Source organism: Molossus molossus, unplaced genomic scaffold, assembly GCF_014108415.1.
Source record: "Molossus molossus isolate mMolMol1 unplaced genomic scaffold, mMolMol1.p scaffold_m16_p_4, whole genome shotgun sequence".
NCBI classification, from domain to species: Eukaryota; Metazoa; Chordata; class Mammalia; order Chiroptera; family Molossidae; genus Molossus; species Molossus molossus.
Genome location: NW_023425377.1, coordinates 24,840,302 through 24,854,371, shown reverse-complemented (window position 1 = coordinate 24,854,371; position 14,070 = coordinate 24,840,302). Strand labels below are relative to the sequence as shown.

Below are 14,070 nucleotides of genomic sequence, written 5' to 3'. Positions count from 1 at the left end.
TCTTTCCCACTTATGAAAGGAGCCCAGTTATAAATATGTTTGTCTACGAGGTAACATGTCTGTGCGGCTGAAGAATTCAGTTCTTAAATAAGACTATGGAATATTAAACTTCGACTAAGGTCCTCAGACTCCATCTGTTGCCCTTTGAGGAGGGAAACAGACATTATCTGTTCAAATCTTCCCCTTTGACAGGATCCTAAAGGACAGGAGCTAAATTGATGTGGTATATTAAGTCTAGCACGACCTTGAACAACTGGTTTTATAATGTTGGCTGTTGTGGGTGTGTATCACCAGTATGTATAAAGTAAGCTGCATCTCCACAGGTTCAGTTCTACAGCACAAGCTGGTGAGCAATGCATGGAGCAGACTTGTAACCAGTTTACATCATCTTCAGCATGAAGATAACCACAGTGCCAATACTACTGAGCCTGACTCTTTGCCTCATACAAGGTAAGCAATTTACACATGAACGAGCTTTTGCCACAGACCTCAAAGCCCCAGGCAGGGGCAGAGACTTGTCTCCCTGCCCCTGACCATAAATAGTAGTCAAGATTACATAAACGTTTGTAATCCTGAAATGTCTTGCCAGACACAGAGCTTTAAAGAATTATCTATGTGGTTTTTTAACTATGTTCTTATCTTTAGAAACGGCAAATAGTTTTAGAGCATCTGAATTTTATCCATGAGAAATCATTCTACACTAGTTCTAAGAAGCTTAGTGGAGTCTTCTTCATCTGACCCCCTTACCAAGCATATCAATTTGTACTGATAGGAATTATGTAAAATATATAATATATATTTAAAACATAGATGTATGTTATATATATGTATATATGTGTGTATATATATCTTTAATAGTATATTGATAAACAAAATATTAAAAATTTGAATTCAATCATCTATTCTTATGTTAAAACCGTAGTGTCTTGTAGCATTTTTTGGGTTTCAGCCTTGTCAAAACTAAGCCACCAAAAATTTGGTTGCCTCCCAAAAGAAAATGGGAGAGAGAGAGAAGATGCTAGTATATTTTATATGTGTGATTTCAAATCCTAAATGGATTGAAGGTACTTCTTATAAAAGGGTAAGGGCTTTGTAAGAGCTAGGAGGTAGGTTTCTGCATTTGCTACTTGAACTTGAAGGAAACATGGGTTGCCTAGAGTTATCTTGCTCTGAGGCATTTGCATTTTCTAAAAGGAAGCCCTAAATGGATGTTATACACAAATGATGCCTACTTTCCTAGGCTAAATGTGTAGGAACAAAAAGATTTCTCATAAAGAGGGAGTATAATATAGTCTGTGATTTTAATTAAACTTCATTTTTATCATATCTCTAATTTCTGTAACTATAATAAGAAGACAGTATTACCAGAATTGAGAAAATTTAATTTTATATATATATATGATCTAAACTTTCTGCTACATAATACTTGCAAATTATAATTGATATTGATGTTATAATTTTAAAAGAAGTCTACATACTTTGCTAGGGAAAGATTTTAGAAATTAGATATTGTGAGGGGGTCAGAAAGCATATGGATATTATTCTCCAAAGTAATTGGGTCTTTCTGAGTGATTGGACCTTGGTGAGTGTATATACTGATCTCTCGGTGCAGTGCCCTTACTGTGTTTGCCCTGGTAGATTTTAATGTGTTCAAAGATCATTTATGGCTTTCTAACATATTTCCAGCAAAGTAAGCAAGGCACTGCACCGAGTGAATTGTTTGTTTTACTTATTAAATACTTTACATTCCCTTAACTTCGTTTTTTGTATTTTTTTTTTGTCTCAGATGCTGCCAGTGAGGTTGAAAATCAGGTTAGTCCTGCTTTTTCTGTTCATTGAATGCATTCCAAGATCTCTAAAGAAAAATGGTTCATGGCCAACACCTTGATGTTAATAATATAGACATGTTCCACTGATAGATACTAATAGCTTTTGCTAAAAACACAGAAACGGACGTTTATGAATCAAGGCAAGAATCTCAGAAACACACACGCACACACACACATCAGTGTATTAATAATAATGGATGTGAGTGAGAGGCACTCTACCATGCTATAGGGGTGCCTTAAAATTCCACAAACAAGCCCGTGAATTAGTATTGTTCTGTTTAACAGCTAAAAATCAGACACACACACACAGGATGTAGTAGAAATGCACCCCTTGTGAGTTAGGTCTTTAAAAAAGTATTTAAAACAAAGCTTTGTGATAATACTATAATGAAGCATTAAGTAGTTTTTAGTGGTCAATAGAATAACAATATTTCCAATCAGGATAATATATCTTGTATATGGTCAGTGTACATATTTCATTCAGCAAGTGTTGATTGAGCATCTATTATGCATCAGACCTTGTTTGAGATGCTAGTGATATTCAAAAGTAAGAGAAGTGGACAAGAACCTGATCTCATGGAGCTTACATCTTAGTGGAGAAAACAGATAAGTTAAGACATAAATGAGTAAAAACATATAGTATATTAAATAATGATTAGTGTTAGGAGAAAAATAAAGGAGTATGGAAGACAGAACTTCTGGGATGGAGGTGGTATCCGTTCTTCTTGGGATGTTCAGGTAAGTCCTCCCTAAAGCTAACATTAGAACAAAAATCTGAAGGTGATGGGGGAGAGTCACAAAATGTTTGCAATTTATAGCAGACCAGGCAGAAACATCCCTGAAGCCAGAGGCCTGCCTGACCCAACAGGGTGCTTTACTACCTCTTTTAGGCCTTTTGTTTGAAGAGATAAAAGAATCATTTTCTTGCCCTGGTAGATTTGGCTCAGGGGTTGGAGCATCTGCCCCTGGACCAAAGGGTCACAGGTTCAATTCCTGGTCAAGGGCACATGCCTGGGTTGCAGGTTTGATCCCCAACCCTGGTCAGGTTTATGTGGGAGGCAACCAATCGATGTGTCTCTCTCACATCAATGTTTCTCCCTTATTCTCTCTCTCTCTCTTCCCCATCCCTCCCTTTTACTCTAAAAAATTAATGGAAAAATATCCTCGGATGAGGAATAACAACAACAACAAAAAAGAATCATTTTCTGTCTTCTTTTTTATTTTATCCTCACCCAAGGACATTTTTCCATTGATTTTTAGATAGAGTGGGAGGGAAGGGGAGAGAGAGAGAGAGAGAGAAACATCAATGTGAGAAAGATGAACCGATTGGTTGCCTCAGCAAAACTCTGACCAGGTCCGGGGATCAAACCTGCAACCAAGGTATACGTGCCCTTGACCAGAATCAAGGTCCCAGAGCTGATGCTCTAACCAGGGCAGGAATCCTTTTCTATAGAGGTCAATCATTTTATCTATCTGAAAAGTAAACTTTAAATGGGCCAGTTACACATACACACACATACATACACACACAGCATTAATTGGCACTTAAAACAGTGCTAACTATATAGCAAATATTTGCTATATCTCTTAAAAGCCATAAACATTAAAATAATAAAACAGTAAAACAACCCTTTTCTACAATGAAACTATTAGAACCATGGTAAAACACCCTCTTGCTGTATCTTATTATAGCAATTTTTAAAAAAAGAAACTTCTTACTGGAATGTTTTAGAGAATTACATCCTAGTCTCTCTTATTTTATCTAAGTTTGCTGATTAAGTGCAGAAACCTCTGTGGTGTAAGGAGAGTGGTGTGGTAGAGGAGACGAAGAAGGCTAGGTTTCGGGGAACAAGAGAGCATGCTCCCTGGGATGTTGTATACTGGTAAAAAGAAGGGTATTGTGCAAACCTCACTTTTTCACGAAGCCATACATATATGTGTGTGTGTGTGTGTGTGTGTGTATTCCCGAATCTATGACAATAGGTGGTACTTTCCAGTGGTTATATCAAATTTTGTACTGATACTTTTTATGCCATGAACTCAATTTCACTAAAAAAAAAAACAGTTTTAAAAACCTAAATGTCGCCACTTCTTTTGTTGGCACAAGCAAGAACACCACCAAGAAGTCATTGTTTCTCTGGAAATGTTTCTGATCGATAGTGAATATTTTGTCAGAAAGAAAAACTGTTGACTTAGTTCTCCTTGGATGCTGAACTTCTTCTTAATTTCTAAGCTCAGTCGGGAGCCAGTTGAAAGTAACAAACAGGAGGCAGAGCAACTGGAAAAGCACTGTAGTAACCTGCAAAGACCTCTACCACGTGCTTATTTTGTCACCACAGAGGGTGATTATAAAGCCAAAAGCAACCTTGGGACTGCTCTAACACAGAGAAGGAGCGATGCCAGCTCCCTGGGACATTTTATTAGGGTGTCTGGGGAGGGACAATGGGGGACAAAGGGCTACATAACAGCCAGTGAAGGAAACAGACTTGGCCCTGGAGGACTCTGGTTTTTCTGACATGTGGAGAAAACACAAACAGCAACAATAACAAAACAAAACGAACCAAAGCCTGGAAGTTAGACTGCAAGTAAACAGTTGCTAGAAAGTCATCTCCCGCCTCTGGATGCCATTTTGGTCTAGACCTGCTCCTGTTTCAACACCTTCTCTAGTCGGGTGATTGGGGCCATATTATCTTTTTCCCAGAGAAAAGCCCAACTGCTGCTTTGCATTCTTACAGCGTTTTGCTGTCTCCTAGCTCAGAAAGATAGCACTGAGTCTCATCTTAACTAAGTAAACATTGTAAACAAGTTTCTTAACCTATTCTCTGGGCCTCGATGTTCATCTGAAAAAAAAAAAAAAAAGAGTAGGTGTTTGTAGGTCCTCTAATTGTGACATTGGAGAAATCCAATTCAGGAGTTATCCTGACTGATAATGTTCTTCTTCAGTTGACCACTAACAACTATTTAAAGCTTTATTCTAGTGTTATCATGACTCTGTATTTTAAATATTTTCTTTAAGACCTACCTCACAAGGGGTATATTTCTTTTATTTTTATTATTATTGATTGATTTGAGAGAGAGAGAGAGAGAGAGAGAGAGATCGATTTGTACCTCCATTTGTTTATGCATTATGACTCTTGTATATGTCCTAACTGGGGATTAAACTCCCAACCTTGGCATATCGGGACTACACTGTAGCCAGCTGAGCTACCCAGCCAAGATTACAAGTGCTGTATTTCTGTTACAAGGACAGCTGGTTCTTCTCTGATTCTATGACAAAATTTCTATCTAGGTGGTATAGAGTAATTTATCTGGCTGGCTAAGCAGTAACTGGCAGTATTGGCATAAGATACTATAAAGTTAGAGACCAGACACAGATTACGAGAGGCCCAGTTGTCAGTCTGTTGTCAGAAATTATCACTGTGCCACTCAGATTAGATTACTGGGTGGTGGTCATGAATTTAGAGGTATTTCAGTAGATTGCCCTTAGCAAAATTTCTCAGGGCTGGTCTCTGACATTATTTAGTTACCTTTTTTCACTATTAATTATTCTGCAAGTGCTACCAACTGATAAATGAAATAGAACCAGAGGCATGGAAACATGGAACAGACTGATGAATCTCAGAGGGAGAGGGGAGGGGGAGGGGGAGTGGGAAGAGTTTAACCAAAGAATGTATACGCATATATGCATAACCCATGGACATGGACAATAGGGTGGTGAAGGACTGGGGCAGGGTGGGAACCGGGTGGAGAGGGAAGGAGGGGAAAAGAAGGGGGGACATCTGTGATACTCTCAACAATAAAGATACAAAAATAAGTTAAATTAATTCACCATAAAGGGGGGGGGCTAGATTATATACACCATTACCCACTGATAATAAGGAACATTTAAACAAGTATCCCTCTGACTATTTACTGCTATATCTATGGTACCTGGCAAAGTACTTTTATAAGTGTTTGTTGATTGATTAAATAGTTATTATAAAGTTATTTAATTAATAATTTAATAATTTATTATTTAACAAAGTTATTATTAAATAGTTGTTATAAAGATATAGAAAGCTGAAAATAATTCTATACTCAACCCTCTGGAAGAGATTGTATTTGTCAGAATTGGAGCAAAGACTTGATTTGATTTTTTTTTTTGCAAAATGAAAATGAAAACAATCACTTACATTTCAAAGGCTTGCTCTAAAGGTCCAGTGGATTTGTAACACTAATCAGGAATAAACTCGTTTAAGATAAAGGAATAGGTAGAAATAAGGACCGTGGACAGATCTTTAAAAACGAGGCTTCTTTCTTTTCATGCATTTCTTAATTCCATGTGTTTTATTGGAGAACTCCTTCCTGTCACTCAGTCTTTTTCAGGAGCTTCAAGTCAATGGCACATTTGCATTACCTGGTAAAAAAAACTACCCAGAATGGTTTCCCTCTCCTCCCTGGAGTTGGCACGGTGTTGCCACAGGCATTTAGCAAAAAGAAAGCCAAAACCAAGCATAGCACTCTGTGTCTTGAAAATGTCACCCAGAATAGTAAAATAGTAGTTCCAGATAATGTACAAAAAATAAAAGAATAAACTAATGAAAGAAGACAAGAGAAAGATTTAAGCAAGTTTTAGGAAAATTGCAGTTTTTCTATAGATTCCCAAGGTTTGACTCTGGTGGTAGTGCCGGTGTTAGTGGTGTCAGTAGTGACAGGGGTGATGCGGGTGGGGGTGAGGGAATGTTTTAAGAGAAGAATACAAAATTGAAAATATGGAGTGTCGAGGCCTCCCCCAGGATGTGAGAGCGAGGGGCCTGGAAACGGAGGCTTGGGCTTTGTTAGCTTTTCAGTCAGTTTCCGTTTGTAGACCTCAGTGGATCTGAGGTCTATTTCAGAAGAGGAACTAGTCTAGAAATATATATAACCAAGGAGTCCTTTTATGCAACTTTTAAGTTTTTTCCAACTTTTTAATTTCATATATGTTAACACTTGAGGAGCTGGTGCCTTGGGTACATCCTTTGGGGAGATGGCAGCGGCTCTCTACTGTTTCCAGTGTTCACACACTGTGTCTCCGTCCTCCCGCAACCTTTGCAAAGTTCTTTCCCAGCACATCATGACCCACTGTGTGCTAGGTGTTCTAGATGTGCTGTGAGCATATTCCTATAGCAATGACAACCAACCAACAATGATAATAAAGGAGGAGGAAGAGAAGAGAAGGAGAATTCACTTATTGAATATATGCATCGGGCATTCTTTGAGGGCTTCTTGCATACTTGTTATATTTAATATTCAGAAGACCTTTGAAATGTATATATTTATATCCCTTATTTTTACCAACAGGGTAAGTGAGCCTTTGAGAAGTTAATTTGCTAAGTCTACTGGGTTTGTAAATGTGAACCCTGAACTATAAACTCAAGTCTTTTGACTCCGAGTCCCTGTTCTTTCCATTTCACTAGTTGTTTTAGACGGATGCATATTGGGTGAATTCGCAATCTCCAATAGAAAATACAAGAGCTACTATTTATGTTTGTATTATTTGTAGCAACCGAGTGAATGTCTTCCCTATAAAGGGGTTAATGGGTATTACATAATATTGTTCAACGAAGTTCTTAGAAGGTACAGTCCTACTTTTTTTTTTTTTATCCTCACCTGAGGACATTTTTGCATTTTATCTTCAGATAGAGTGGAAGGGAGGGAGAGAGAAGGTGGGGAGAGAGAAACATCGATGCGAGAGAGACATACCAAGTGGCTGCCACCCAAAAGACCCCAACCAGGGCCAGGGACAAAATACAATCGAGGCACAAGCCCTTAGTGGGAATTGAACCTGGACCTCTCTGGACCACAGGCTGACGCTCTAACCCCTGAGCCCAACTGGCCAGGGAGGTATAGTCTTACTTTGATGAGGTTTTAGTAAACATAACTTTTTTATCTTTTCCTTAGGAAATGTGCAATGAGTATCGGGTGTTGATGAACAATGGGAAGTTGTTCTGTTCCCAGGATAAAAACCTCCAAAGCCCTAATGGAATAATGTCCCTCAACAAATGTGCCAAATGCAAAATGATATTGTAAGTAAAGTTTTTCTTTCTTCCAGGAGTTTGAGTTACGAGATGATCTCTGAACTAGTAAATGTATTCCTTTGTATTTTATGGCAACTATATCTTTCTAAATCGAAATGGTTAAATAAAGATAGTTTGTAGATTACTTTGGCATCTCTCATCAGATGAAGTTGGATAAGCGCCACCCACCTGGAAAGCTCTAATAATCACTCAAATGGTATTCCAAAACACCCAGAGGGCCTGATATTAATACCTTATGTAAAACTCAATAGTCTTTTGAGGATGTAGTTTCAGGGTGAGCTTCCTGCTTCTGAAAAATTAACTTAAAAAAGGAAGTCAGATTTCTTGGTCCTGTTAAGACCTGACACTGTTGTACCTTAGGAACTGAGAAAAGCCCCTTGGGGATGATGTCAAACTTTTCCTGTGGCAGCCAACTGGCAGAAGGATTGAAGCAGGATACACCCTGACTCTAAACTGCCAGTGACTTCAGGCATTTGGGATTATTCTAAAACGAGATGGATTAAAAAGTTAATTATAGTTTGCCATTACCTGCAATTCAGAAAGAATGAGGATCCGGGAAGTTAACCAACATCTATGCAATGGTTCTTGACTTCCTTCTCTCCAATGACACCTCAAAGTGGAAGATAGCTTGAGTTATCAATTGCAAAACCTCGAATCCAAGTGTCCTAATTTGTTTTTGAACAAGGAGGTCGTTCTCAATTTCTGATCAACATCACAATTTCAACAGTGGCACCAAGCCGATATCATATTCATGTATGCTAATTATGTGATGATTAGCTTTTTAAATGCCAGGCTGGTATGTGTCAGGGGATTTAATTTGACATAGTCTATGATATTGGCATAATGAAGCTCTGATCACATGCGCTGCTTCTAGGGAAGATGAGGGAAGGCAGGGCAAGGTGCAGGGTGGGGTGAGGCCCAGGGAAGGTTGAAGAATCTGTTCTTACTCTCTTGAAAGCTGAATGAAAACCAGCAGGTGAATGGTTTACTATCAAGTTTTATGCTTGTTTCACAGGATGTTTTGATAGTAGACTGAAACTAGAAATAGTACATTCACTGAAAACTAAAACAAATATAAAATGCCTTAAAAAACATAAGGCAGTTTATCACCTCGCAGTCACTCACTGAATCATTATTTTTATTAACTATGTAAATGATGTTGGAATAAAGCTTTGTTTTTAACCTGGAAAGAAGGACACTGCACAAGTCTTTAAAATGATCCTCAAATTGCTAAGGTTGCTCTCTGGGTCCTCAGAAATTGGAACTAGGACCAAACCAGGAAGATAGATTTTTGTGTAATATGAACATGGCCTTTCTTTTTCTCCTCACCCCGTTTTCAAAAAATTGAATTTATTGGGGTTACATTGGTTAATAAAATTATATAAGTTTAAGGTGTGCAATTGTATAATATATAACCTATATATTGTATTATATGCTCACTACCCCAAGTCATATCTGTTCCCATCCCCCCACCTCCAGTTTCCTCTGGTAATCACTATATTGTTGTCTGTCTATGAGGTTTTTCTTGTTGCTGTTGTTGTTCTTTAATCCCTTTACCTTTTTCAGCCAGCACCCCCCGGCTCCTTCTCCCTGATAGCTAGGACCTGTTTCTATTTTGTTTCTTTGTTTATTTGGTTCATTAGATTCCACATATAAGTGAGATCACATGGTATTAGTCTTTATCTGATTGGCTTATTTCACTTAGCATAATATTCTCCAGGTCCATCCATGCTGGCAAAAAAGGTAAGATTTCCTACTAATTTGAAAGAATATATGGACCCTTATGTTAATTGTGGTATTATTTACAATAGACAAGATTTGGAAGCAGCACAGGTGCCAATTAGTAGATGAGTGGATAAAAAAGCTGTGGTACATTTATACAATGGAATACTACTTGGCCACGAATATAGTCTTTCAAAGAGAACATTCTATCAATGGTACAGATGGCTTTAGAGTTGGTGACCACCTGGATGTTGGAAGTAGTTAAGGGGAGTAGTCTTCTATGCAGTTAAAGGTAGACATTCTTGCCTCCAATAGAACAATGTTTGAGATGTTTTTCAGCACAGAGGAGAGATTTGTGGTACATTTCTGAGCATACCTCCACTTCTGACCTGCCAGACTGGGCTGAGGAGAATATTAATTAAGTTTACCATGTATGCTGTTAACGCTAAAACTTGGGTAGGCATGTCTAAGCTATGCTATTTCTTGCTCTTTTCCAGGGAAAAAGAAACAAGAACTCAGGAAAGGTACAGTCAGTTAGCAATAGCCCCTGCCCCAGCAAAGGTGAGAGACTGTTTGATTCAATTTGTCATATTTGCTTTCGAGATTATGTTTGACTCTATGCAGAACTAATTATTTCCTAAATACTAGGTCATACCTGTTGTGAAGCCAACTACTAAGAAGGGAGGGAACATGGCTTAGTCCATGGGTGGGCTAAATATCCAGTACAGCTAGTCCGTAAGCCCAACCCATGACCCGACTCTCTGAAAACATTTTGGGCACTGACAGATGATAAGAGGTGGAGTAAATCAGTGTGACATCTGCCCTCCACGGTCCTTTCTCATTTCTCCTGTCCTGCACTAGCTCCAGTAAGAGCCTTTATGGGACTGTACAACTAAGTTCGAATCTCAGAGCTCTTATTTGTTGTCTGTGTCACTTGGACTATTTATCTCTATCTCATTTTTTTCATCTTTGAAATGGAATGTGGATCAAATGAAAAACCAAGTTTAGAAAGCCAGCTATGGTGTTTAGCATGTGTTAGAAGGCTTTTGACTTGTTTACTTCCTGTTGCCTATCTTTTCCAATACCTGGAGCGTTTTTCTAATTTAACTAGAGTTGCTTGTTTTTATCTATTTTCCAAATTGGGATTTAGGCCAGTGTTTGTTTGAGAAAAGTATTCTGTGGTTAAAAAAGAAAATATTTTTTAATAGAAAATGATATAAAATGAAAGAAGCTACACAAATGCAACCTAACATACAACCATTTCATTTTATAAATATTTTTTAATTTTTAAAAAATATTTTATTTATACAAAAGAATACAAATTCTCAGTCCAGATTAGAGAAAATATTTAGCCTACAATAGCTCACAATAAATTATTGAAAAAGGTGGGCTTATCGCCAGGTATCCTGACAACTGCTCCTATCACTCCAGGTCTCCTATGTAGCTTCTTTTCCAATATCTTCTTCCTTATCTTTTTTTTTTTTCCTGTCTTTATCAAATAATTAAAATGATCAGTCACGGCAGACACACACAAATTAATTTAACATCCCTGGTCTAACCAAGCTACCCATCTTCCTTGTCAGTGTTACTTAGGAATGTCTGAGAACCTCAACTTCTGCAGCAAATCTGGTCTAATTCTTTGCTGGGGCTCAACCAGTCTCACTTTTAAAACAATAACACAGTCACCACTAAGTCCATTTGAAAATCCTTTATCTGAGCATAAAGGGCCTGCTTCTGTACTCTACATAATCTATGCAGGGTTGGGGGTCAGAAAATTTTACTAGCAACCCTCGAATCTGCCTTTATTTGTCACATTTAGAGAGTGGCTCATTCTGTAAGATTTAGTCTCTCCCTTTTCCTCCTCTTTTTCCTTTATGAAAAACTGATATGTCAATGGTGTTAAAAAATACAAAATACAAGCAATGTCAAAAACCATAAAATATACACACATCCCAAGTTTAACAAATCTGCTATTTAAAATAAGATGATGAGTCAGATGTTTTTATATGTAGACACACATTCACTGAATTTCAATCAAATAGGATTTTAGAGAAGTCAAATTACAAAATTTTAAGAATGTTAACATTTTATGCCTATTAGAATTTTCACCTGTAGGTAAAGGTCTTACGGTTACACGTTTTCCTCCCTAGAAAACTACTTATAAATTAATACAGTAATGTTTGGCCATGTGCCTTTCAGGTAATTTCTGTTTAGATTTTACTTGTCTATGATTGAATGGATTTATGCAATTATGCTATTTTTGTTTTTGTTATTTTTCTCTCCAGTATAAAAGAGAAAAATCTACCCAGTTTTTCTGCTTAGATTACTTCTACCAAAAATTAACCCTGATACTCACTCTCAGAATAAGGTTCTGTACCTGTTCAAGAATTTTCTTCCTACAGACATATTCTCTTTCTCTTGCATCATAAGTTTCTTCTTCATTAGTATGTCATCTTTTCTCCTCCCATCTCTAATACTCAGTTCATATATAAATCTTGTTGACAGTCTCTAAAATATTTTATACCAGATTTGACTCCTTTTCACCGTTTCCACTTCTACCATCCCAGTCAAATTCTTCATAATTTCTAACCTCTAACATATTTGGTCCATGTAGAGACTTTTTTAATTGAATGATTGATTGATTGATTGATTCAGTGTTTCTCATTGATTTAGGTTGCCAACTTTGTAGCTTATTAAGTTCCTATGAGTATATGTGTTTTTCTGAGTTCTCTATTCTGTCCAGAATAGTTCGTTGCTTTAATAACTAATAAGCCAAGTTTCCTTTGTTAGTTCATCTTTTTCAAACTTGATATGCCTATGCATAAATTGTTTTTTTGTGTAGTTATTAGAAATTTAAAAATTACTGAGTTTATGAAAATATCCAACTTGAGTATAGGAACCCATTGGGATTAAGGATACATATAATTTATAAATTAATTTGACCAAAATTTACTTTTTATAATATTAACTTCTCCATCTCAAGAGCACAGAATACCTTCTTATTAATTTCTGTGTACTTTATGAAATTTATAAAGTATTCTCCATAGCAATTAAGTATTTCTAATACCTAGAGAATTTGTAAATGTATTGCTATTTTGATTGGTATTTTGTTGTTTATGGCATTTCTATCTGGTTATTGTTGGCATAGACAAATTCTCTTTATCTGTATAGCTTGATCTTACATTGAACAACTTTATGATACCTTGATACCTTCTGTTAGTTCTGATAATTTATTAATTCTAGTGGGTTTTGTGTGTTTTTTTGTGTGTTTTTTGTTGTTGTTTTTTTTGGTAGTTGATCACATTATCTGCATATACTGGAGATAATAAAAGTTTTATAACTTTCCTTTCAATCTTACCACTCCTTTATTTTTCTTTCCTTATATTATTGGCCAGGATCTAAGACTTCAGTAGTTAAATAGCAGTGATGATAGTGAACATCAAACTGCCCTCTCTCCCCTGTATTAAGAGAATACATCTAAAGTTTCTCCATTAAGTATCATGTTTACTACAGGTGTTTTTTCTATAAATTGTAGCAAGTTTAGGAAGTTCCCTAATGTTCTTAATCTGCTGAATATGTTTTGATCATTATCAAATGCCATCTCTCTAACTACTGAAATAATTTTTTTTCAGTCTACTAATGTAATAAATTTCTTGATAAATTTGCTAATATTACACTATTATTTTTTTAGGGTAAATCATACTTAATCATAATATATTTTTAATATATTATTGAATTTGGATAGTTAACATTTTATTTAGAAAATTTGAAACTATTCTCATAAGTAAAATGAGTCTATACTTTTCTCTTTTTAATTATTCTGATGTGATTTAGGAATTAACAGACATTTACCCTGAGATGTCGCATTTCAGGCTATGGCTAAATAAAGAAGTCAGTAAATCTTTTTCCTAAAATGCAACTGTAAGTCTAAATCATTTGACCAAATCAATCATTATTACCACTCTGGAAATTGAAGAGCACCTGTCAATCTGACAAGCATTTATGCTGGAAAAACTGCTAAACTTTGAATTAGAGCCCTGGGAGTCTGCAGTGTTCTCGCTTAAGGCATACATCTTACATCTCAGCTCCGTTGCTTCCTTGCTGTGGAAGGTCTACCGAAGCAGCGCAGGAGCTGGGTCAGCCAGCGCACTGCCGTTGTTGAAAGGGGTTTACCTAATACGGGGTGGTGGGCTGCAGTCATACTCAGAGATGTTTTCAGTGTAAGTTATGATCTCCACCAAGGGTAAAGAGTTTGGCCTGAGGTTGGAGCATGATTGGAGCAAACATAGTTCTGGCTGAGTTTTCACACATTGGCAGTAGAGACCAAAGGAAGACCAAGCACATGGTCCTGGCTGAGCATAAGGCTATGCACAAGTTCTCAGAAAACACACACACACACACACACACACACACACCAGTGTAAAACAAATGCTGGGGTAGATGTAAAAATGGTCTGGACTCTG

General features: G+C 36.9%; 1 protein-coding gene across 1 annotated transcript in view; it reads left to right on the top strand.

Moving 5' to 3' along the window:
• Positions 1 to 351: 351 nt before the first annotated feature.
• Positions 352 to 14,070, top strand: part of SPINK5 (serine peptidase inhibitor Kazal type 5) — an 85,817-nt gene continuing 72,098 nt past the window's right edge. The window contains exons 1-4 of the mRNA XM_036281625.1: positions 352 to 450; positions 1,787 to 1,812; positions 7,749 to 7,873; positions 10,105 to 10,168. Coding sequence (XP_036137518.1) covers positions 396 to 450; positions 1,787 to 1,812; positions 7,749 to 7,873; positions 10,105 to 10,168 — 270 coding nt within the window. The 5' untranslated portion in view covers positions 352 to 395. The remainder of the gene's footprint in view (positions 451 to 1,786; positions 1,813 to 7,748; positions 7,874 to 10,104; positions 10,169 to 14,070) is intronic.